Source organism: Cyanistes caeruleus, chromosome Z (genome assembly GCF_971803275.1).
Source record: "Cyanistes caeruleus chromosome Z, bCyaCae1.hap1.1, whole genome shotgun sequence".
NCBI classification, from domain to species: domain Eukaryota; kingdom Metazoa; phylum Chordata; class Aves; order Passeriformes; family Paridae; genus Cyanistes; species Cyanistes caeruleus.
In genome coordinates, this window is record NC_141732.1 from 60,871,180 (window position 1) to 60,896,750 (window position 25,571).

The window sequence follows — 25,571 nt, forward strand, 5'->3', positions numbered from 1 at the left end:
TTGCTCTGTTCATTCTCCACATTATGGCCCAGTAGAACACAGTTTGGCTTTATGTAAATAAGCATGATAACAATCCAAATCTCAGCAGCAACTTAATATACAAAGCCTCAAAACAGAACTTTTTGCAAAGAAATGTTAACCATCAGGATTACTCTACAGTAAAGGGTCTAATTTTTGTCTTTCAACTGTATAGTTAAGAGAGTACAATAATACCACTACAACATTCCCCTCCCCTCCTAAAACTTCCAAATTTAAAATTCTGGGCAGAAATAAGTGAAATTAATTAGATTCTGTGTTTTTGATTTTGAAATGCAGAATTGGAGCTCAGCATATTTCAGCCACATTTCACAAAATCAGAAAATCTGATGTACCAGAGAAGTTAACAGGTTATTCAATTTACTTATAATTTTCATAGTAGCAACACTGGCTGCCAAATTAAAAAAGACTAAATAAATCCTAGAAGGAGATTTGTTTGTTTTGGAATGAAGTGCTACACATACCTTTCAGTGTTTTCAATATCTGTGGAAACCTGCCATAGATGCTGTTGAATATCTGTTGGTGATAATGACGTGTCTTCTAAAATAGGTACTTCAGAACTTTCCTCCACTTTAGTATCTAAGTTCTTGGGTGGGCCACAAGGTTCTTTTCCTTTAAAATATTTAAACAAAACATGTATCCCTATTATTTACTGATTAAAATGGATACTCAAATTACCTAATTGAAGCTTTGAACTTGACCTTGCACAACACAAATGGAGAAAAAGGCTACTTAAATGCAAACTCTTAGTAAGTACTGTTCAGAAGCAGAGCAGACCACACCAAGCTGCAAATCAGAGTGCTGCCCTATGTTACTCTTACCAATTTGAAAGCGTTCAATTAAACTCCAGTGGCTCTCATGGAACACAAAATAAAAGCCAGGAAGACAAAACAGAACGAAATAAGTGAGGAAACTATAACACACGTTGTGGAAACAATTTCAAAACTCTGACACTAAAGAACACTGCAATCCATGTCCCTGAGTGCTACAGCAATACTGAGAGAAATCACAAGACAAAAATGTGAAATTCTGTACTTCATGGTTTAACAGCAATATGAAGCTGCCACCATCCACAACCCAAATGAATTACATTCCACATTTCTGTGTTGACACCTACCTAAATTCCACTCCCTGTATGAAAATTAAATACAGTGAAATTGAAGAGGGGGCTTTATGACTTTCCAGGGCTTTTGTGAGGAAGAGAACGGGATAAAGGATGGATAATGGCATGATAATGGAGCATGCAACAGAGTTAACCTTTAGCAGAACATTTTGATAAACCTGCAAATCTCCTTTGGACTACCTGATAGCATTCCTTTTCTCTAGTGGCAAGTGCAATTCTGGCACCAAATACAGAAGAAAGTGCACAATGGAGTGTATCCCAGACAAGTGTCAACATGTAAACTAGTAGAACTAAAAGTTGAGTAGGGAATGTTTTTTTTTTTAATTTTCAGTTTTTGCAATTGGAAAAATTTTGATGTCAGGACAAACTGGAGTAGTTCCTGAAAGGTTTGAGAAACAAGACCAGCTAATAGAGCAGTGGTCATTCAGCCCATTTTTCTGGGACACTAGAGACCACGGTATACTGCTCTTCCACATCACAAATATATATCCCTGCTATCAGGCAGGCAACCTTGTTTTCTAATATGTAGAAATTCCAGGATCATAAGATAATATTTTTGGATATGTTATCTATGCAGTTGCACTCTGGATTATTATTCCTTTGAAAAAAAGAAAAAAAAAAGTTATTCTTAGGTACCTGTCTGAAACTAGATGTTACATATGCTACAGAAGATACTTGCTTTATGTTTTAATGCTCTTTAAAGACAGTAGGAAGCCCACAGTTACCTAAATGAATCCTAGAGAGTGCATGACCTGACTGTAGTAAATTTAGCCTCCATAAAAGAACCTCCTGTGTCCCTTCTTTGCTGCTTACTGGGATCCACTGCTAATTTGTGCTTTGCCAAATCCTTCTGTGATCCACCTTAGCCACTGAAATGATAGATTACCCCAACAAAAGGAAAAATAAAATTTGATCAACTTTCCGATGAAGCAGTTTAAGTAAGGTCAGTCAAAAACTGTACAGGTCCAGGAGCAACTAGGAGGATCCTATCACTCCTTTTGCAAAAGCAGTGGAAAGGAGGAAGAAGTGAAGGTATTATAAGGGAGGGGAGACAGAGAGAAAGAAACCAAGACCTTTCTGTTGGTTACACGCTGTTATGCTGAAAGTTGACTCTCTTGCTTGTGGAATATCAGACTAAGTCTGCTTCACAGATTACATGTTTTACTCTTTATCACCCTGTAGGTTTAACTTTCAAATTTTTCTTGTCCTTAACTTCAGCTTATGCTGTTAATTTAAGGTGATTTATACAGTATAGTTTTCATTGTTCAGTCATATCAGCTTCATTGTTTTTTCCCTTCACAAGAAGACCATAACAAAACATAATGTTACCAGTATCTCACATACTACATTTTCACTAAAAAGGTTTCAGGTAAACCATCTAATTTGCCACCAATAATCACAAGGCGTTACTCATGAAATAGGGTATTAGTAGATTGTTCCATTATTTTTAAGTGTTTTAAGTGTTATCCTAACCCTAACCCTGACCTGACCTTTGGAGACATGATGTAGAGATGCATCTTTCAGGGATGTGAAAGGTGTTTCAATGGAAACAGTAACAGCATTAGATGAAATAATATCAAAGGTTCTTTTTCTCAGCTCACGCTCAGAAGTAGAGACCATAATGTTCTTTTTGTTAGCACAAAGACAAGCTCTTGCAGATTTAGCAGAATGAATGACACAGATCTCTTTTCAACTGGAAAAAGCTCTTTACCAGTAATTCTGTTGTATTGTGAGCAATTCATGAAGCCTTTCTTGAATTTCAGATCATTTGCTCAGTCTCTTGAAAGCAGTTAAAGAGTCAGATAATAATAAAGGCTTTGCTTGAATAATGTATGACTGAGGTTTAACATTTCTACCATGGTCACAGCCTATAGGGAAACAAAAGTTTCTAAATCTTTTCATCTTTACAGTGGCTGGTAAAGGATATTTTCTGTCACAGATACTTCAAAAATGGATATGAACCCTAAATTTTACTTTCAATTTAGTCAATGGAAAGATTTTTAATAATTTTAGTCACAATGATCTATTCTTCCTTTTCTCACCAGTAATTCAGCTTTTTATTTTTTTACTTTAAGAAGCAGAAAATGCTTTTCATATGAAATTAAATCAATTTAGTTAAATAATGCTAAGGATCAAACTTGAGTGAGGATAAATAAGAAGGCATAAAATTGTCAGTTCAGTAAGGTTACATACATCACCTGTTTTTATGTGTCTCACCTATTGTGCCCCTTACTGCTTCTGTGGCAATCTCTGTGTTTGGTTCCATCATGCAACCCTAGGCACCTACTTTTAGTCATCACCAAATTAGCACATAAACTGTGATGAATGAAAAAGTTAAAAGGCAGAAAAATATACGTCCCTCAGTGCTAATCAGGTTTCACTGCAGAAGAACTAGAGATCTTTGATCAGCTAACAAAGGTGATCTCAAATCCCTCTCTCGAAAAGAGTACAGTGTTTACATCAGGTTTCTAACCTGGCAATTAAGGATAAATGCACAAGCTAAAGTAAACGAGCAGGAAAACCTATAAAGGGGAATAGGAAAGAATTGTTTATGAAGTAAAAAAGGTAACAGCCTGATGAATTTAATTCTTTACTTAACACTTAGGACCTGCAGAACTTGGAGATAGTCTCGCTGGAAATACTATTATTAAAGAAAATGCAATAGGAACAACAATTTTGTGATAGAAGTTCTGTTACCCTCCTTCCATGGCTGGTTTTGTTCCATTCCTTCATAGTGTCCACGTGAGAACGGGTGACTATGTTGATTTTGTTTCTCCATGCCTGTGTGCTCTTCCGCACTCTTGCATCTTATTCCTCTTTCATAAGTGATATGTGTAGGTAATAACACATATCTACCAGTCTTTAACAAGAACACTGAGATTGTAGCACAACCATTAAACCATCCTTCCTTTCCCCTTCAAAACTCTAAAAAGCATGTCATTTAAACAAAGCTGAAAAGAAAAAATTCTCTCAACTGAACTGAGGGTTTGTAACACAAGCTATCACTTTTAGATATTATTTTAAGGAAATACATATTGTTATCACAAAACACATACTGGAAATACAATAATTAACTATATTAATTTCTTATATGAAACACAAGTAGTACACATACTTGATTTTCCTTAAGACTAAATTCTTGCCTTTTTTGCATGACTGCACAGGTACCAATCACTTTGGTTAGTGCTGGTATTAGTCTGCCCTCACCTGTGTTTACACATGTCAGGTGAGACACACACATCTCAGTTACAATGACATAACTCTATAGTTTTTAATTCATGATGTGCAACAAATAAAGTATATGACACTAAACAATTAGGATAAAAGAAAGATGTATGCCCAAGTAAGTATTTGTACATGTATTAGTTAGCCAGAATTCCTGGGATTACTGAAATGAGAATTAATAGAATAAATTATCAGGTACCCAAAGACTTAGTAACTACAAAACACTTGAATTAAAGATACTTAGGCATAATTCCTTATGCTCTTTGCAAACTTTCTGAATGATGAACTGTTGAATCATTACATATTCTCAACACTGGGCTTTTGTAGTGTATGTATCTTACAAGAAAGAATTATTGAGGAGCACTTACCTCAGTTTACTTACTGCATAAAACAGCTGCAAATATTTATAGCTTTTGGCCCCACTGTGCCAGTTACCTCCCAAGGAAACAACAGATTATCTGACTTTTCTAGTAGAGGTTTTAATGAGAGCAGTAAGTTATTCTAAGCACTGTAAACATACAAGAAATTTCTGTACAGGAAGACTGATATATATATACAGCAAATAAAGGAATATTTGTTCAGCTGAAAAGAAAGATAAGGAGCTATGAGACGATATGTGCTGCGAAATGAAGTCAAAAGACCCAGAGCTTCAAAAGCTCAGACCTTCAAATTTTTGTGTGGTATTTCCTTAACAGAGTCTCTTTCCTAGTATGACATCTCTTTTCCTACTGGCTGAGTTTCTCTTGGGAAAATAACATCACCATCAGCACACTGAGTTTTATCAGTTCTACAGCTTGTTTGATAAAGTCTGATCAAGGTACCAATATCCACTTCATTATTTATAAGCCACAGGTTGTGAAGAACAGTCTGCATGTCATTCTACTTGAATCTCCGGTGCCATGAACTGTGGAAACCTCATGGGAGGTTTAAAAACCTAACAAATTGTCTGGCAGGTAAGTGGGCTAGAGAAGGGAAGTATTACATCCAAATAGGAAATATTACCCTCAGAAATTATTTTCAAGACACAACAAGAATACCAGACATGCACACTTACGGGTTAAGCAAAGATTATAAGGGCAGTACTCTTTTAAACAATAAACTTTTTTTTTTATATGCTCACTCAGTTGATTAAAGACCTGTGAAAAACTAAACAGGTGGAGAAATAAAAAACCTATATACAGCAGCATTACAATATATTTTATAATAGTGAAGTAATTGTCTCTTTCCTTCCTAGAGATAAATTTGTGCATTTCACCTACACTAAAGCAGCATTCTCTCTAAGCAGAGAAATCAAGGAAAACTATGGGTTCATAATGCTTCTCTGAAAATGATATGTTCTGTCAGAGCATAGAATAAATAGGTTGCAAAGTCATCAAGTGTAACATCCCACTGAAAGCAGGGCCAACTTGCATCAGACTGCTTGAGACTATTTGAGTTATCAGCATATTCAGGGATGGATATTTCACAGCCCCTTTGGGTGCCTGTCTAGTGTGCAGCTACCTTCACAGTGAAAAAACAATTAACACAGGACTGGAATTTCCATCATTGCATGATGCCCTTGCATTGCCTACTTCTAGATGTTGTCAATACTAAATATTTATTACAAAAAAGTGATTGTCTATTGGATAGTCAAATTATCTGAATCCCTGTCATCATATGGTTTTTGCCTATTGTGCATTTTTTTTAAAGAATGTCACAGAAGCTTGGAGCCAAGTTACTGTGTTTATCACTCTATTTGGCAAGGACAAAAATCACTCTATTTGGCAAGGACAAAATAGCTACCATGACTCTCTCTGTGATGAGTTGAGAAACTGGTGTCTATCACACTCCTGCCAGATAGGAACTAAGCTGTGACTCTTCTTATCCAACTTTAGACATCTAATAGTTCGATGTTTAGTTTAAGTTATTAATATAGATTCCACCCAGAGACAAAAGGGACAGAGAAGACATTTCAGTTACTCAGGTCACTTTAAGCTATTTACTTGCAGCAGCTCAGAAGATGGTTTGACAACTGTTGCCAACAATAGGAAATGTAGTACAATCTGTCTTAAAAGTGATGACTCATTTTGACAGCTATTATCTTGTTCTACAATGGCTCTGCTAATTCTCTCTCTTCCTATTTTATAGACTTACTTTTGACTTGAGAAAATAATTGAGAAGCTCAGTTAAGCATTCACAAATCTCCCATTCTTACTTTCATAATAAAAATATTCCCAGCTTTAGCAGTATTCTACAGCTAGACATGAAAAGTACATTACAGGACCCTTTAGCATGACAGGAAATGCAACAGGTTCATTACAAGACTTTTATTACAGCTCATTACAGAACTCTGTCTTGTCCTTACCTAGCTTTTTATTGATGAGATACAATCTGGGGAAAGAGTAGTTACAATCAGCACAGATACAGCCATAAATCAGCCTGTGCCATCACTGAGCAATGAGGTTACTAACTAAACTATTCAGTAAATTATCAGCATTTCTACATCTTCCTTTCAGTAGGCGGCTAATTGAGTATGAAATTATTAGAGAGCTGCATTTTCACTGAAGTGAGGACATCTCATTTCAGTTACAAGTCTAGTATTTGCTTTTATAAAGGTGGACAAATTTTGAACCATATTTATCTACTTTTTGCTATGGTAATGTTTTAGGAATGATACTCCACAATTTAATGCTATCACTGACATTCTCCCAAAGCACAGGCCACTCCCTCTCCCCCTCCTCTTTATGTTGGGGCAGGCTGGAGTTGAGAATTGGAGGCACAAAAGGTGAAGATCACAGGTTAAGGTAAGCACGATTTACTGGAAACAGCAATGAGATAAGAAAACTGATAGTAATAACAACACTGTTAGTAACATATCTTGCCCAACAAATATGTCTAATAACATCACTCAGCTAGCCCACTCATTTGACTAATGACAGCTAAAACTTAAGGAACTACTCTTTTTTAAAAAGAATCTGACTTTTAAATGGTGAGGACACTTGTGATATATACCTGATAAGAGACACTTCTGTAAGAATGATGATAAACAGAAATAGAGCTCCTTTTTATTAACTGAAGACCTACCAATAGATATACATAATTCATTTTACAGTTTGGTGGTTGTTGTGGTTTAACCTTGGACATCAATGAACCCCCAGAGAGCTGCTGATTTGCTCAGCCTTAGTGGGATGAGGGAGGACTACTGAAAGGGTGTAAGTGAAAAAACTCCTGTGTTGAGACATAGGCAGTTCAATAAAGAAAGCAAAAGCCGCGCAAGCAAATAAAGCAACACAAGGAATTTATTCACCACTCCCAACAGGTAGGCAGGTGTTCAGCCATCCCCAGGAAAACAAGGCTACATGATGTGTAATGTTGACTTGGGAAGACAAATGCCATCACTTTGAATGTCTTCACCTTCCTTCATCTTCCCCCCTTCTTTATATGCTGAGCATGATGCCATATGGTCTGGGATATCCCTTGGGTCAGCTGGAGTCAGCTGTCCTGGTTGTGTCCTCTCCCAGCTCCTTGGGGCCCCTCAGCATTCTTGCTAGTAGGGTGGGGTGAGGAGCAGAAAAGCTTGACATCATGTGAGTTTAGCAATGACTAAAGCATTCCTGTATTATCAACACTGTTTCCAGTGCAAAAAAACCCAGCTCCATGATGGCTACTATGAAGAAAATTAACTCCACACCAGCCAAAACCAGGACAGTGTTTTGTCTTTCATGAATACCAGGCATACCCCAGAAGACTGGGGCATCAATTTTTCTAAAACAAGCATCTGTGTATTTGTGCAATTCAGTACCTTTCCGGTGAAACTGCAGTGATCCCAGCAGACATATGGACTTCAGCATTTCTGTTGTGTACATTTCTAAGCAACACTGCAACTGGATATATAGTCTACAGATTTCAGGATGGATTTCACCATCTTCTGGGCTGCAATAAAAGAGAAAAATGTAGTTAAGAATGAGACTAGAAGAATGTGGGGGTCATAAAATCCACTTCCTTACTGTTGCAAGCAACCATATCAAAATCAGCTTCACAAACTATTAAGCTTCTTCTACCAAACTCTATTTACAAACAATTCTTTAGATCTATAAAACTCTAGGTCTAGCACAGCAGAACTTGGGCTGTCTTTGGAAAGACTGCATGTCATTATGTCCTCTGTGTGTTCTTGGAAAATGGGTAAGGGACTATCTTCTCTTCAGAAGCTTTGTACAAGTATTTTCTGTGAGACTGAAGCCTCCTTTTGCCATCCAGTTTCAGTTACCCTTGGTCTTGACACAGATGCAGGAAGATTACCAGGCCACTTTTAACAGTCCATGTTCAGGTTACAAATCCATTATCAAGCATAATCAACCCTACTTTGAAGACACTATCATCAGAAACAAGTCAGTTTAAGCCTACTTGTTCTATACATTCTGCCTGAACTTGTTTTCTTCCATATTTAAATTACCAGTGGTGTGATCCTATGCACTGTGAAGAGAATGGGATACACAAGACTTTTCAGAGTAGTAGTAACAACCTTGAAAACAAAAATTGAAATCCTACACCTCCATTTAATTGCTCAGGATACCAAGAAAATAATTTACACATACTCAGGAACCAAGTACCACTTTTGAAGGCTGGAATCACAGAAGTGGAGAGCAGTACAATCATGAATGCTTAATCAAGAAAAAAATAAGGCTAAAAAAGAAAAGAAAAAACCAAAACCAACCTAACAAAAAAAACAAAACCTACACTAAAGACTGAGGAGAAATTATGCTGGAATTGGAAGAGACGAAGGACAATTGGTTCCACCTGCCAATCCATTACAAAGTAGATGTCATCAAAGAGGTAGGAAATTATGGAAGCATAAACTACAGTTGCTGTGATCTGTTACTATAGCAGCTACACCAAACACATGGTAATAAATCTGCCCATCCAACTTTATTTCTTTTGGCTAGATTATAATATGTTTATTTCTCTTAAGCCACTTTTCTACTTCCAAAGTCTCAATTTGTTGAAAAATGATCATGTGTTTATACTTTCTGCATCTTATAAATATAGAATAAAGCTATGGTGCAGAACAAAAAGGGTTCAACCACAGTTCTGCTTCCCCCCTGCCCCTGCAATGTTTGCATCACCTACTCTTGCAGCCATTTTCTCAATGAGCACACAGAAACTTCCTTTAATGGAAAAAACTTTAGGAGTGTAGAGTTCCATTTACTTTCCATATTTAGGATGCGGGCCCAAAATCTAGGTCTTCAAACTTATTGCTTATCTCATGCAATACCTAAGTCCTGGAGCCCCACCAATAAATGCAGAGGCCCGTTCAGTTACTGCTTAAGTTTCCTAGATGTCTGAAGACTTCTCTTTGACCAAGGTTTCTTCTGTCCTGAAGCCATTGACTTGTCTATTCCACCAGAAGAGGATTTGGCCATACAAGTTCTTGTGCAAAGTGGAACCTGCAAAAAATTTAAGCCACTAGAGATGGTAATGATGACCTTTTTCTGTTCAATGATGAGAGATCTTTTGATTGGGAGATACAGTTCTACCCCTCTTTCTCATGCCAGTCAAGCTGAATCTGTCTAGCTCTTCTGAAAACTAGTATTACTTAACCACAAGTCTATCTCTATGAGAAACAGACACTATATTGTGATAAGGTAATTTCCTTGTAGCAGATTTAGATAAAACTTAAATATAGTTTTCTATTTTTCTCTGCACTATTTCAGATCTTAGAAAACCTCAGACCCTCTCAGAAGTCATGGCTACTACAGGAACTTTGTTTGCAACGTTCCTTTCTAGCTGTCACTGACAAAAAGATTTCAGTGTCTGCACACAGGTGTAAGGAAAAAGTGTTTTCCTTATACAGCTATTAAATTCCTATGAAACAAAAATGGTGAAAACTTTTATTTAAAACATTTTTGCTCTTAGTGACAGAATTTTTAATTGTGCAGACTAGGAAAGTGGCAATTATAAATAAGATGCTTGACTCATGAGCCAATTCAGATTTATTAGTGGCTTCCTATTTACAAATAAGCCTTCCTATTTAACAAATAAGTTGGAAGAGTATTCAAAAGCATAGTAATAGGCATTTTAATTGACTATTTTTGCTGTCATAAATCTAATGCGGTTCCTTTTTGCAAACTATATTTATGAACCAGAAATGTCAATAATATATGCATCTTCTGACCCATTCTTGTTTTCTTAAGAATATGGAACATTTCTAACTGGACTATGCGCAAAATTCTTCTCTCATTTGCCAATCCAGAGAAACTGCAGAGATATCCAAGAAAAATATTAAACTGAGTTTTTACAATGAGATATTTTACAATGAGAAGTATTTCCAGCCCAGTACCCTCACTGATTGTCTCAACCTATTTAATTAGTGTTTAATTCTAATAATGACCACAGCTATTCCACTAGTTTGCAACCAAACAATTTGCTTCTATGCATGTATATAGGCCCCATTTTCATCTCTGAAAGCCAAATGCTCTGATATGAATGCCTACAAAGACTTCTTTTATAATCCCTGAATTCTGTGTACAGAGCTTAACATTTCCTTTTAAAGTTTTATCAATTTTTCTATTTCTATGTGTACAATGCTATACCATGAGGAATGCTGAATGAGGGGCTAGTACAGACAAATTTCAGAACGCTGGTTATGATACATTTATTATTAACTATTATTAAGTAGTATTTAATAGTTATATGCCAAATGAATATTTATATATAAAGAAAAGTTAATGCAAACTTCTAAGCCAGCTGTTCAGGTAGTCCAGCTGATTTTTTAAGAAGACTGCTTTAGTTATTCAAGAGAAATCTCATATAATATGACCTTATACAAGGCTGTGCTAAATTGTGTTTGCAACAGAGCTATTTAATAGTTTATGTGCAGCCAGATACGAGAGCTAGCACAGCACTGAGCCCCTGCCCATGAGACACAGACCATCACCTCATTGTTGGCTTTATAAAATGCAATTACAAAAAATGAAAAGGCTGTGTTACTCCTACATAAAACAGCAGCTTAAGTTATGCAGTTTATCAGGCTGCTATTAAAAGTATAAATTTTTTGTAGAAACATACTTAAGCCTGTAAAATCTATAATAAAACTACTACATTCTCATGCTTTAACCATTGGCAAAATTGATGCCTTTCTTTCCATAAAATCCAGCTGTTTAAAAATCATGTAATAATGTAAAACCATGTGCAACTGAGTATGTTTATAAAGCATTGACAAGAAGTGGAATTTCCTTTCCTTTTTATTTTTCTAAGCTGAGGTTTAAAATAAAACCTAAAGAGGGAGCTCTTACACCACCTGTATAGTACCCAGTATCATTAAGAGAGGTAAATGCAGCTATTTTGGTAATTATTTTAAAATACTAAAAAAACAAGATTAAAATGCTCCTCCTTAAATGTAAAGAAAAAAAAGTAAAAATTAATTTAAAAGAAAATTTCCCTCCAAAATAGTTGACAGATGATTTCACTGTACAGTCACAATGCTGGTTACAACTGAGAAACATCTTGAAATTTTCCTGAATTCCCACAGGTGCCCAGCACTTACAGTTGCACTGAAATAAGTGAAATTAAGTGAAATTAAGTGAAACATAAGACTATTAAAACTGAAAAATTATTAGAGTCTGACTCTCAATTTAACTTAAAAACTTCAGTCACACATTTACAACAGAACAGCATTTTACTTTTAGTATCAACAACATTAAAAAATATAGACAGATGGACTATCTCTGGTAAGAGTAGCTAAACTATATGAAGGGTCTGATAAACTTTTTTGTAAAAGCATTCTTTTGACAAATTCTATGCTTAACAGCAAAGAAAAGTATTAATAGTTCTTAAATATTATAAGCTCAACGGACTATCTAGATATATAATGAAGACTGTCTTAAAAAGCCAAAGGAAAATAAACATTTGTCAAGCAAAAAGTGAAAATTAAATCATCAAATTCTGTCTTATGCTCCACATACGTACTTTCCTTGAAAAATAATGTAAGTTGGCTTGATGAGCTGTGAAAAAAATCACTGTCCATAAATATTACCCTGTAGATTGTATTTTAAGTTAGTATCTGAAAACACTGTGGTTTAGAAATACGAAGCAGTAAAAGGATGAAAAAGATGAAAAACAAATCTTACCTCAGACATTTGATCCTTATGTTGGGACAAAAAGTGTGACAAACACTGCAGAAGAGATACACTTAATCCCCTTATATATCAAGTACCAGATGCCCCTCTGATTACAGCTCAGGTTCAACAGCCTACTAAACCTGCCTCTGCTTTTGTATCTTAAACTGATTGTTTATTTCTTTATCATGTAACCATACATCTTTGAAGGCAACAAAATGAAGGTGAATTCATTTTGAATATAGGTAGAAAAATTGTAATCCAACGATGATGTTTTCCTCTGGGAAAATGTTATTTTATTCTACCATTTTCTGGGGTTATTTTTTAAAAAAAGTTACACAAACTGCTGTCAGCTTCAGTGCCATGTGTTGGTTTGTTGCTCTCTACATAAACAATATTGTGATACAGCTGCTATTCCACATCCCAATCCAGCCAGGAGAAAAGCAGGGCTTGTTCTTTCTAGCAGACCCATAAATTACTGCAATGCTGTTCTTATTAAATCAGATTGTTGTTTTGAAGCAGTTGCAACAGCGCTCACAGTAACAGAAGACATGTCATCAGGTTTCGTTTTGTTAGAACACTGCAAATCTCCAGTAACTCTGATAAGGATGATGGAGTCAATCTGAGTATATGATACAGCAGAACAAAACCACAATGCAGTGACTCATACGGTAGACATTGCTACCTCCCATGTTGATAACATTTTAGATATTTCCATGCTAGAACAATTTAGATACATATAGATACAACTGTAACATTTTATTTTTTTTGAAAAAACATCATTTTGAAACTATCAGAATCACAGGCCAGAATTTTATAGACTTCTTTCCTCAGAAGTTTTAATGGCTGAACTAACTCAAGCATGGGCAATAGGTAAATTATGAGAGCACTATGCAAACTACTCCACTAGAGGAAAAATCCAATCATAAATCACTAAGTATATCATCCTGTACACAAGTAAAACAGCACTGAAACAAGAGATTTCAGTAAATCTCACTCCACTCTAGGCAATACTAGGTGTGTTAGATGGAGTTGCAAGGTTTTGGTAGTGATGGTAGTAACAGGGTACCCTTTATTGGATGATGTGAGTCTTCCCTGTGCTGAACACAGCCAGAACCTGCAGCTCTGCAAGGGTTCCTCGGCAGGACACAGCTGAACCTACCTGCTGATCAAAAAACTTATTTCTAATAAGGGCAAAAACAGCCACAGGGAGAAGGGGGGGGTGGGGGGGTGGGAAGAGTAAGAAAGAAGAGAGGAAATATCAGGGTAAGAGAAAGGAGGAGGTTATCCATGGCAAAGCAGATCTTCCCTGCAGCCCACAGAGCACACCAGAGCAGATGGATATTCCTGGAGGAAGTGCCACCTGTGGAGAACCTATGCTAGAACAGATTTTCCTGACAGGACTGCTGCCTGTGGAGAAGCCTACACTACAGCTGAGGGGAAGTGTGAGGAGGAAGGAGAAACAAGGCAGATTGGTTATGGACTGTAACCCCACATTCCCATTCTACCTGCACAGCTCAGGAGGATGTGGGTTGGTGAGGAGTCTGGAGCGAAGCTGAGCGTGGATGCCAGGCAGAAAAGGTAGCTTGATGTTTCTTTTCTCTTCCCATCACTTAAATTAGAATTTTTTTTTATTTTAATTGGAATTAATTAGGGTAATCTTTCCCTAGTCAAGCCTGCTCTACAGACAGTCAATGTCCTTATCTTTATTTCCACCTAATCTTTCTCATTCCTGTTCTTCCTGTCTTCTCCCCATATTCTGCTGAGGAGTGAACAAGAAATTAGGCAGGAGTTTGGATGTTGTCTCAAAATAAGATACCATTTTAGCTAAGCTTAAAATCCCCAGCATGATGTTTTTAGATACTCAGAATCCCAAATGAAATTGTGTATGTATCTTAAATTATGCTTCTGAGTTCTCATAAGATTTAAAAAAAAAAATAAAATAGAAATGCAGGGCTTGATCACCACATCTTAAGCCCATTGATCCTTCCTTCAGCTGTCTGTCCCTTGCTTCAACTTTAGAGAAATCCATGAGACTTTTGCACTAGCTAGACATGAGCAGAACAGAGCCTTTTTCTCTACAGGTTATCAAATAACTTGTTGAGAAGGTGGTGTACAGTTAGATGATAGAAAACTTCGGGTGAGCTCTCAAGTCAGCCTTGTTAGATTTAGCCTCAGCTGAATAAAAAATTTCACAGCCTCAAATGATACCAACGAACAGATAAATCCAAACCATGACACAGACCTTCCAGAAAAGATCTGAGCTAACCAAGCAGGAGACAGTGACATTAGCTGTATATGCAATAACTCTTAAGCTTATCAAAGAAATTCCTATTCAGAACACTGCCTTGTCAGCATCAACAAGTTGTTCTCAAATGAATTTGATAAAAATGTAGAGAAAGCACAGATAAGTTTGTGCCATCCAACAGGCTCAAGCCCAGCCTCTTTTACTGCAGGCAGCTGAAAGTCATGCTGCCTCTGGATTTGCCCTTTGATTTTAATTAAGCTTCTCTTTAAAAAATGTCCCTTAATCACTCACTATTCGTTAATGAATGATTTATAAACTCTACTTTTCAGAATTCTGCAAAACATGAATGTATTCATACTTACAGTCCCGTCCAGTTCCTTTGATTAACAGTTGTACAGAGTTTTTATGAAAACTAGTATCTGATTTATGAAAGTGGTTCTGATCTGTGTGGACAAATAGGGTCAAACTTTCCAGTGAGCCTGAAGGAGAGTTAGATGTTTCAGGTATTTGATGCCGTAGGATCTAGGTCACACTGAACTAGAAACACACTGGATTTAGAAGGAACTCTGCTGCAGGCCAAGTGATGCCATCTGCTGTTGACCACTCACAGGACACTAAACCAGATGATGCCTCAGATTTGTGACACTTCCTTTTTCCATTTTATTCCTTTTATTTTATTTCATTTTATTCCTTCTTTGAATATAAATTTCAACATATTTTTTTCCAAAAGGCATTCCATAACACATTAGAGTGATCTGGATACCTGTTACTTGCTTGTAACTCAGATTTCTGATCTTCTGTATTTCAAAATGAGAAAACCAGAGCAATTGTGAAGGTATGTTAGAATGAGAAGAAGCAAGGAACAGTGTATTTGCTTTTCCTCAAAAATATTACAAACCACTAAGTATTTAAACTGAAGGGAAGATATTCTTTAAGGTTTCACTGTGATTTGGGTAAGAGCTACATTGCATTAAAAATTACTGAAAAAAATTCTACATTTTCGTAATAGCTTCTTTTTGTCTATTGGTCAAATACATCAATAATGTGATTGCTACAGTTCTAAACTGGAAGGAAGACTGCTCATCCAGTAGATATTACTAGATTGTTCAGAATAAGGTAGTGTTTGGGATTTTATATGTATCAAATGCTTCCAGGAGTGCCTTGAATATATCATGCTTATACCTCAGAGTATTTTTATCTGTTTTTTTTTTTTTTTAAAAAGGATGTTCAAATACCTCCATATAAAAGTATTCCAAGTGAAAAAGAAATTGTGTTATAGAATCAGTAGAAGAATCTCACACAGCACCACCAGATACTTCACAGATGAAATCTGTAAGAGCAGTTAAAAATCACAGCTGAGAGACTGAGAAAACTTGATGTGTCAAAAAAGAAAAATAGAAAAAAAAAGAGAAAAAAAAGAATAGAAGGAAATAGAAGGAAAAAAGAAACAGATTAGCTTCCTGAATTTAAATTCATATATGGAGAAATAAATTTTTAAAACCATCTGTTGATAAAATGTGTTCAGGAAGGAGTATTCTAGCTAAAAGAACTTTGTGATTTTTTTATTTCAGATTTTTTTAATCCTGCTTTGGTCTTCACTTGACTTTGTGCACTGGCGTTATTTTTGTTTTTTTCCCTCTTTGAAAAGCCCTTTTTTTGTGCTTGGGAAACAAGGATTTCTCCATGAAATGTTCCTAAGGCGTTCAGTATTGTGTTTTAGCAGCTGCACAGACAAACTACTTGTTTCTGAGTCTTGAATGATGCAAAATGAATTGCAAAAGGCTGTACACACACTACTTTGGGTAGGTCTGCAGCTAAATTATATGCCCAGACTTTGGAGCGCCCACAATTTTGTTGCACTGGGGCTCTTCATCCTGCATGAAGGGACTGCTTCCTCAGCACACAGCCTCACCCTGTGCTGAGTCTTATGTACTGTGGTTGTAGTTGTCATACTATTCCCAAGTACCAAACACTGCTTTGTTGGTGTTGGGGGTTTTTTTTTGGGAGGGCTTGTAAACGCACACGGGTGGATAGTGCTGCTTCACCGCAGTAACAACTCCAGAACTGTTGGAAATAACTGGAAGCTGCTGTTATAAACATGGCACTTTTAAATATTTTGCCACTCAACCATTTGCCATGCTTCCAAGATTACCAGCAGTACATTTGCAATGATCTGTCTTGCCATGATAGACAGAGATATGAAATGTCAGCTTCTCTTTGCTCACACAATACGTGCAGACTTGTTTTCTTCTTAAAAGGGAAAGCAATTTCTTCAACAACTTCTAGAACAGAATTTAATATGTATTTGAATTCTTACACCAGATCTGCTGCCAGGAAATGTTCATGATGAAAGTACTCTTAGATAAGAGCAGCAAGATAAAAAATGGAATATAAAAGAAAAGAAGACCTTCTACGTTAATTTACAAATAATTCCGTATATTATTTCTCTGATAGTTAAAAATTATATCTCTAAATATTCCCATCAAGAAGAAAATTCTATTCAACAATAGCCAACACTTCGGTTTATGTTAAATTTAAAAACATGAATTTAAGCAGATTTAACTGGTAATACTGGAAGGATTCTGGATTAAGGAATGCTACATTTAATGCTGTGTCAAGACGAGATCTTAATGCCCAGATAATGGCTTCAAATATTTAATTAATTGTTCAGAAACAGAATGATAAAGCAATTAGAAAAACTACAACAGATTTTGTACACATTTTCCCAGTGGAAGCCTGAGAGACCTAGTATCTCCCACAGCTGGAGACTGATCTTGCAAGGTACTGATGATGCTGAAGAGTAGCTACTGTTTGGTACTTGACCTCTTTCTAGAGCAAACCTCCATGTACCATGCAGCTCACAGTGAAGTCTTTTTCTAGTTGCCTATGCAGGAAGTGCAGCACTTGAAAGAGCATGATCAAACATGGCTCTTAATTGCACGGCCCTGCACAATTAACCTGGCAACGCCACCGGCTGATTTCAGTGAAGGGCACAGAATCAAAATGGTTCCTTTCCAGCTAGAGAGCAGTGTTCCAGAATGTTGAGAAATACTAAGCATTAGTAAAAACATTTCCATTAACTGGCAATTTTCAGTCCAAAACTTAGAAAAAAGAGGCAAGAAATCAGAAGCAAATCCCAGTATATGTGGAATTCTAAGAGCTCATGCTGAAGCCTTTCTAATGCATAACTTCACTATCTCATGTCTTCACTTCTCTTAAGATACATGAACATATTGTCAACATAGTCTGGCTTTATAAGATTCAGTGAGAATCAGAAGTAATTTTCTGAGAACAATATAAGGCAAGCTAACCAGAACAAAGATAGGCAAAGTGTCTATCACAAAAAATTGCAGCCATGTGGGATTTCTTAAGTAGTATTCAGGAAAATGATCATGAAAGAAGCACTTAAAACTCACCATTAAATTCTTAGCTTCAGTTGTGCTTCACTAGAAACTTACAGAACATAAATACTGAAATATGCTTTTGAAACAGGTCTCAAAGCTGTGGGCCTAATGGGGACACAAAGACACACCTCTTGGCCATCTTGGTTACAGATTAGTACAAGTGCAACTTTTATTTACATCTGTGAAGATAGGTGTGAAGTATATATTATTATTTTCATAAATACTGCATTTTTTTTTTTTTTCAGATTGGCTTAACATTAATTTTGAACCATGTAGGCTTCTCTGGTACTCCTAATTTTTGTGGGCATAGAAATTAGCATGGCATGACGGGCTCATAATCAGCTGCACTTCTACCTTTAACTACCTTCTAAAATTTATTTCTAGATCCTCTTGTGGAGCACTATTTATTGACATAAGTTAGTAACACTCAGGTTTTTGTTCAATCTTATTAACTGATTCCACTTGTGACATGAATGACAAGACATAGCAACAGGAGTTGCTATGTGCTGTTACATGTTAGGGCTTAGAATTCCAGTATATTGACACTTAAAAATCAATTTCAAAATAAATTGATTATGGAAACAATTATAAAAATGTAATATTCAGTATTTAGAAATTAGAATTTAGAATTTAGAAAATGCATTATTTAGAAAGCACTATAGCAATAATAAAACAGAATATTTGAAAACAATGTTTTTCCTTGAAAGACTCAAATATATTATAAAATTACTAGGTATTTTTCAGAGATAGTAAGTATTGGTACACCTATTTAGTAAGTGATTCATCAGAAACATCAGCCAGAGGTTGAATGAGATTTTCCAGACTTTTCCCAAAACACTGGATTTTGAAATAATTATTATTTTTGTTAGCCATGTTTACTACAGTAATGCCACAGATTGAAAGGTCAGTGGCTTCCAGTGGGCTTGTTACTTTTACATTCAAGACTCTGCCAGAAGGAGTTCCCAAATAGTTAATGTGACAGTAGCAAATCAGATGTTGATTTCATTACTGTTTAGAGACAGGCTACGAGGAAAAAAAAAAATCAAAAAACAGAAACACTGGCAAAAAGGGATGACGAAGAAGAAAAGGGCATGAGAAAATCTGGAGTGAAGCAAAGGTAACAGCAACTGTCAAAACAGAGCTCACATTTAATAACTTAATTTTTAATTTATTTTTTTAATTTAAAAATACCCACAGTTCCTGTTTCTAGAGATGTACTTAACTGCTGGATCCTCTGGCTGATTACTCTCAGAGAAAATCAATTGCAAAGCAAAGGTGTGAAAAGCTTTTTATGTCCAACAATGAGAGCAGATCTTCTGAAAGGACAAAAATGGGGCAAGAGAAGGCTATGATGTCAGAGATTGCTGGCAGAAAGACCGAATTTTCTGTGAAAGGTCAGCTCTGACTGCAGCATTTCTAAAGAGGCCCAGCCAATGTAATTCAGTCCCCAAGTCTCTTTGGTAACTCATGTTGTTTTCCTTCACTTTAATTCCTCATGTAAAGGTTTGTATACCTAAGAATAGGAATGTGAAACAAGTTGGTTATTTCAATCATTGCTACAGATAAACAGTCTTACCTATGACTGGAATACTCCATTACTAATTAGTTAGACTTCGAGAAACAACCCTTCTAAAATCTAACTGTAATCGAATGCTGCTTGTGCACAGCAGCGAACATTCCACTGAAGGACTTGAATTACAGTAGTATCTTAGTTTTTGGTATCATCTTCCAGGTTCGAGGAACACACAATGGGAATGATGAATGCAGAGGGCATGTTAAAATGGAAGGTAAAGACCTTAAACCTGCAGGCTACTCTAGCCCTAGGCACAGTGCAGATGAATTTACAGTTTGCCAGGTTGACGATATGAAATGATAAAAGATAAAAAATGCTGAGAAATAGTCAGCCTTTACCTGAGTTCTGAATCTCTGTTTCCCTGTATCTTTATGTGTTTTATCTGCTTAAAATATATATAAAGAAATGGGAACAAGGATTAGAATACCACAAAAGAAGTTCTTTAACAGTTTTCAGTGTTTACCTGCAATGACACTGCTTGAAGCCCAAGTACAGAGCTTCCTCATGCAAAACACTCTTTCCACTGGGTTAGATGATGGCAGTGTGCCCCCTAATTCTCTACAACTATCTCACAGCTTCAGGTCATGTCACAGAGGAAAAGCTATGCTGCTCTCCCAGAGAGAATAATGCTATTTGTGGTGATCCTCAAGCACAGGCAGCATCCCTGGCTGCTGGGCTGGGACATGGATTCCCTGCTCTTGGGAGTACCCTTCATGCACGTGGCAGGCTGACCTGTCTGGCCTACCCAGCAGTCTTGAGTGGCTCAGCAGTGGCAGCATTGCACTGGAAAGGGCTGTAAATGTGCTAATTGAGTGTCAGCTGGAATAAAGGGGCAAATAACTGACTGACAAAGATGATGTCTGTTCTACTTTTAGCACTCCCTTTCCCCTTTTCTCACTTCTCTCCCTTTTCTGGGTGCAAGCGGTCTAGAAATTAACTTGAGGCACCCTCAGCTTTGCCTAGAAGAAAATGTAAGAGTCCACTGTGTTTTGTGAGGAACCTAAAGCTGTCAGTGGCTGTCAGGCTCTGAGGATGCTCTGCCAGCACCTCTGGGAACAATCTTGTCAGAGCTTGGACAAGCAAGAATGTTGTCCTTCTGACTGCTGGTGAGGTTTATCATTAAGCAAGTTGCTATAAGCTCTTCCACTCTGTCAAAACTAACGTATGTTGTGTTACTGCAGATGTAGAACTTCAAGAATTTTCAGAATTACTGTTCTGAACATAGAAAAATAATAGAGTAATAAATTCACTTTTAAGTCTGTTTGCCCTTTACTAAATCTGGCCTCCAGTTATGAGAGATCTATAAAGGGAGATATTAATACCTTGTATCTTCAAGTCCAAAACACCTTTTAAAGCACTTCCAAAGACAGAGGTACAAAGAAAACACTGGTCTATAGAGGTCAGATATTTTGAGAATTCTAGCCTTAGTAAATAACCTTGTTTTTCTTCCATTATTTGCTTTCTGAACTTGAGGTACCTGATTTAAACGATTTCATTTTCAACTTGCAAGTTAAATTGAGCAAACGTATTTTATTCTTAATAACCAAACCTACCTTAACTCAGTTCCAAAGAAAAACTTTTATCTTTTTGCTCTTCCTTTCCATCATTTTAGATGCATGTGGACTGTATAATCAGAGAACTTTTTTTACAAGGAATCTATTCAGAACAATACATGTGCATCTTAACCTCTTGTGAAAGGAGTAAGCTATGATATACTTACTGCACTATCACACACTACATGGTCCTGAAGGGGTACATTAAGCTACCCACATCTGATCTTGTTTATTGAAACATTCCCATGCAGACCAACTCCCACTAGTCAAAACAGGATTTGAGTCACTGGAACAGGTCTGGTCTCTGATATATGGTACTAAGTTCACAATCACTTCAGGATGTAGAAATCATTGAATATATGCCAGCCAAACAAAGTGAAATAAACACTGTCATGATTTGCTTTTAGAATCTGATATGCTCAAAATCACAAGAAAATTTTAAGCATGTAAGAAAATTCTAGCAAACATTTACAGGAGCTGAATATCAAAGTTGAGGGGAAATGAGACTTTATATGACAAGAATGCTCAGTAATCCTGAAAAAGCTCTTCTTTGAAGGGAGACAAAGCTCTCCTCAACTTTACCAATTTCAGACAGTCACAGTTAAATCATCAGGACAATTTCCTAAGTAAAGTACTATTAAATGATTGTAAGAATTGTGGATTCTAGCATACCACATTAAAACAACTTACTGAGATGCTTTTAGTAAAGCCTGTGAGAGCAAAATTATGTTCTACATTTCCAAGAGTTTTCTGGAGGATCTCAGTATTTTTTAACTAGACAGGATTTTTAAGGTCAGAACTTAAAGCTGCTCTTGTTTAAAACATCTGCAACATGTTAGCAAGAAACACAAAACCTCGGATGGATTCAGAAGGCATTATGCAACTGGTATTGTCATGCATAACAGCATTGATTCTTGCAGGGAATATTGAATTCTTTATCTGTTTTCTTACACATAACACTATTTTTGATATTTAACTGTACTTTTAATCAGGCCACATTCTGGTTATCATGCTGCAGTCTAGTAAGTGAAACACTTACCTTATTTCGTAACTTTCATCTGGCAGCTGAAACAACGCTAACAACTCCGACAGAGGTTGGCTACAGGCAGCAGTGCCTGTGGTTCAGAACCCCATGATCAAGATTATCACTCTCCCCACCTCTGATACATGCACCGAGAGGAGTACCATGGCAGTGACTGCAAAGATGTCCAGGAAGGACAGAGATCATAAATGCTGCTCGATCAGTATCTAGCTGGGGCAGACCTCTGGTTTGTTGCTCTATCTGCTGCCATAAAGTTGGTTTTGAATCAAGATTATAAAAATTCTTCCCTGTTGAGCTAAGTGTTGCTGTGCTTTGTTTCTGCTCAGCTAATAGTGACAGCCAGCAGAGCTTTATTTAACATCTGCAGCTAAACAGTTAAGATGGTTTCTGTTATGCCTATCTTAATACAGCTTTCATTAACTTACAGATCTGGAGTCTTCTTTTCATTTAATTTGTAAAATACTTTGAGGGAGCCTTTTTTGTTTGTGTGCTTTAAAAAGCAGATTTTTTTTTTAGGATTGTAATTCAGGGAAAATCCAGACAATTCAGTGAAAAACTGGCCACAATTGGGTGTCAGTAGAATGTTTTAAAACAGCCTTAGGAAACGACCTCATATTAATTAGCTCTGAGAAATTACTATTTGGTGCTTATTGAAGACATGAGAATACCTACTGCAGACTGCAATGGAAAACAAAAGTAGAAATTACGTAAAATTAAAAACTTAAAGCAACACTATCTATGATAGTCTTTTTGTGCACGGGATTGCAATCAGGATGTGATTTTTAGCTCACTTTCTCAACTCTTTCTCTCATTCTTCATGAACTTAGGGAAACTTAAAATTAGCAACTGTTTTATAAAAGTAACAGATGCACATGGGTGTCAAATAAGGAAACCTTTTTCTTTGAATTTTCCCAAGGGGATTTATGATAACTTTGTCACAGGCTGGAAGGGACACCAGAACTAATTTGCTCCAAGCCTCCTGCTCTAAGCAGCATCAGCTACAGAGGGTTACTGAGGGCCATGACCAGTTGAATTCTCAGTATCTCCAAGGCGGGAGACTCCAGAACCTCTCAGTGCACCTGTTCTAATATTCTACCTGCTTTACAATAAAAAAGGAGTTACAAAAATTTAAATAAATTTTTATTTGCATTTCAATTTTTACCTGCTGTCCTATCACTATATATCACTGAGAATAGTCTGACTGTCTTCTTTACATTCCATCAAGTATTTTTATACACACTGATAATATCCCCCTCCCAGCCTTCTCTTCTCCAAGCTAAACAATACCAGGTCTAACAGTATGTGGGATGCTGCCTAATCATCTTTAAGGTAGTTGACTAGACCTGTTCTTTCCTCCTTTCTACTAGGGAGCCCACTGCATCCATATTCAACAGCCCTGAGTAAAAAGGAAGGATGAGCTCTGTGGACCTGCTGGCAGCATTTCCTAAAGCAGCATAGAAGGCTGCTGGCCCTCTTTGCACAAGGGCACAGCACTGGCTCATGTTCAACCTGATGTTCACCAGAACCCCCAAGATCCTCTTCTGCAAAGCTGCTGCCCCAGTGCGTACTAGAGGTTTATTCCTCCTTAGATTTTGGACTTTGCAACTAGTCAGAAAAACTGAGAAAAATCACTTTCAGAGCTATGCTCACACAGATGTACATTGCCATGCACCCCTGAGCTCCTCACACAGTTTTATTTCATGCAAAAAAAGCCACTGCCAACATATATATCAGACTGTCACAGAGACACTGCCAGTTCTGGTCTCAGTGTGCCAAGTGCACACATTATGTAAGCCTATCAAGTGCCTGAGAATATGTAAGGACATTCACAAAAGTGTGTGCACAGTTGTGCAGACCTGTATCTTAAAATACAGTTCTGAGTTATCTTTCTCTTGACATCCCAGACTCAGTGGACTCCACATATAAAACCAGCTCCCTGTCTGACGAATTCTAACAGATCACCATTCTATCATTCCATAAAGCAGACTCCCTTCCCCAACAGAGATCTGCATCTTTCTCCCCACCCCCATCTTCTTACTGTTACAAATTTTATCCTTTCTTTTCTTTGGAAAAGAAATCATGCTGACTCATTTTCTTGTTCCTGTACTTTGTCTAGTTTTGACTGGACAACTAATACTACAAGGATGCACAATGTAAATACTTTCAGATTTTTAATTTTTGCTACGTTATAGAGCAGAAAATGTGATGAAAGGACCAAACCTTACTCACCCTCCTCAGAAGACAGCTCATTAAGAATCACTAAAAAATTTTAGTATGAGAGCAGGAATTGACCTGAAGTCCTGAGAAATACAACACTGAAAAGAGGGTTTGCTTTAGGGCATTCCTAAAAGAACACTAACTAGAATTAGGATATTTCAATTTAGATTATTTTTATTTCTAATCGGTATTCCTCTTATCTAAAATCTTACTATTTCTATAAGAAAAAGATATCAGAGCAAGTAAAGAAGAGGATGTAGTATCTATGAGGCCCTATTAAGTTGGAGACTTAATTTGAAGCTTTCTTTTTCAGAAATATTTTTTTTGTAAATAGGTTTTTAAAGACATCACAGTGTAAAGATTTCGTTATTCAATCTCAGCATTTTTGGAGTAAAATACCTTAATATTTAGAGAAATTGCATTTGTTAGATATGGACTGTTCAGATGCAGCCTTTGCCTTCTGAATGCTGAGTGATGGATAGAGTCAAGTACGTGAGAGAAGCCATCTATGCACAACCTTCTTTTTTGTATCTTGGCATATTTTTTTATGAAATCTCTGCTACCAGCAGTTGTCAGGCTTGAGGTAGATATAGGGTGATATGGTCTAATCCAGTGTGGACTTTAAAAGGTTTCCTTGCTACCTCATCTTTTTTTCATTATCTCATTTGTCTTTCTTTCTCTCAGTTTTTAAAACGTGTGAGTTTCACTTCCTCTGCTTCTATAGCTGAATCTGCTTTTGTTGGCATATCAGTGTATCCTTTTTCTACAGGTACACTTGCACGCTTCTGCATTACACTTACTTCTCTTCTTGTTCACATTACAGCACTGTCCTACTTTGATGTGTGCCTGATATTCTAGAACTGATATGCCCAAGACCAATGTATTTTTTTGTCCCCATGACTTCTATCCTGCTAAGTTTCTAATGCATTATCTCCACCTCAGCATTACTTTCCCTTCCCACATTTTCCAAATTTCTTCCCAGAGCTCCCTTTCCCAGCACTAGAGGATTTGTTTTCACTTCTTTCCTTCCAAGTCTTTGCATCTTTCCTCTTTGTTA

At 36.7% G+C, this 25,571-nt stretch overlaps 1 protein-coding gene across 1 annotated transcript in view; it reads right to left on the bottom strand.

Moving 5' to 3' along the window:
- The window catches only part of RGS7BP (regulator of G protein signaling 7 binding protein), a 34,394-nt gene that overhangs the window by 3,312 nt on the left and 5,511 nt on the right, over positions 1-25,571 (bottom strand). The window contains exons 3-4 of the mRNA XM_086866615.1: positions 8,166-8,296; positions 501-648 (exon numbers count right to left, since the gene is read on the bottom strand). Of these exons, the coding sequence (XP_086722741.1) occupies positions 501-648; positions 8,166-8,296 (279 nt within the window). The remainder of the gene's footprint in view (positions 1-500; positions 649-8,165; positions 8,297-25,571) is intronic.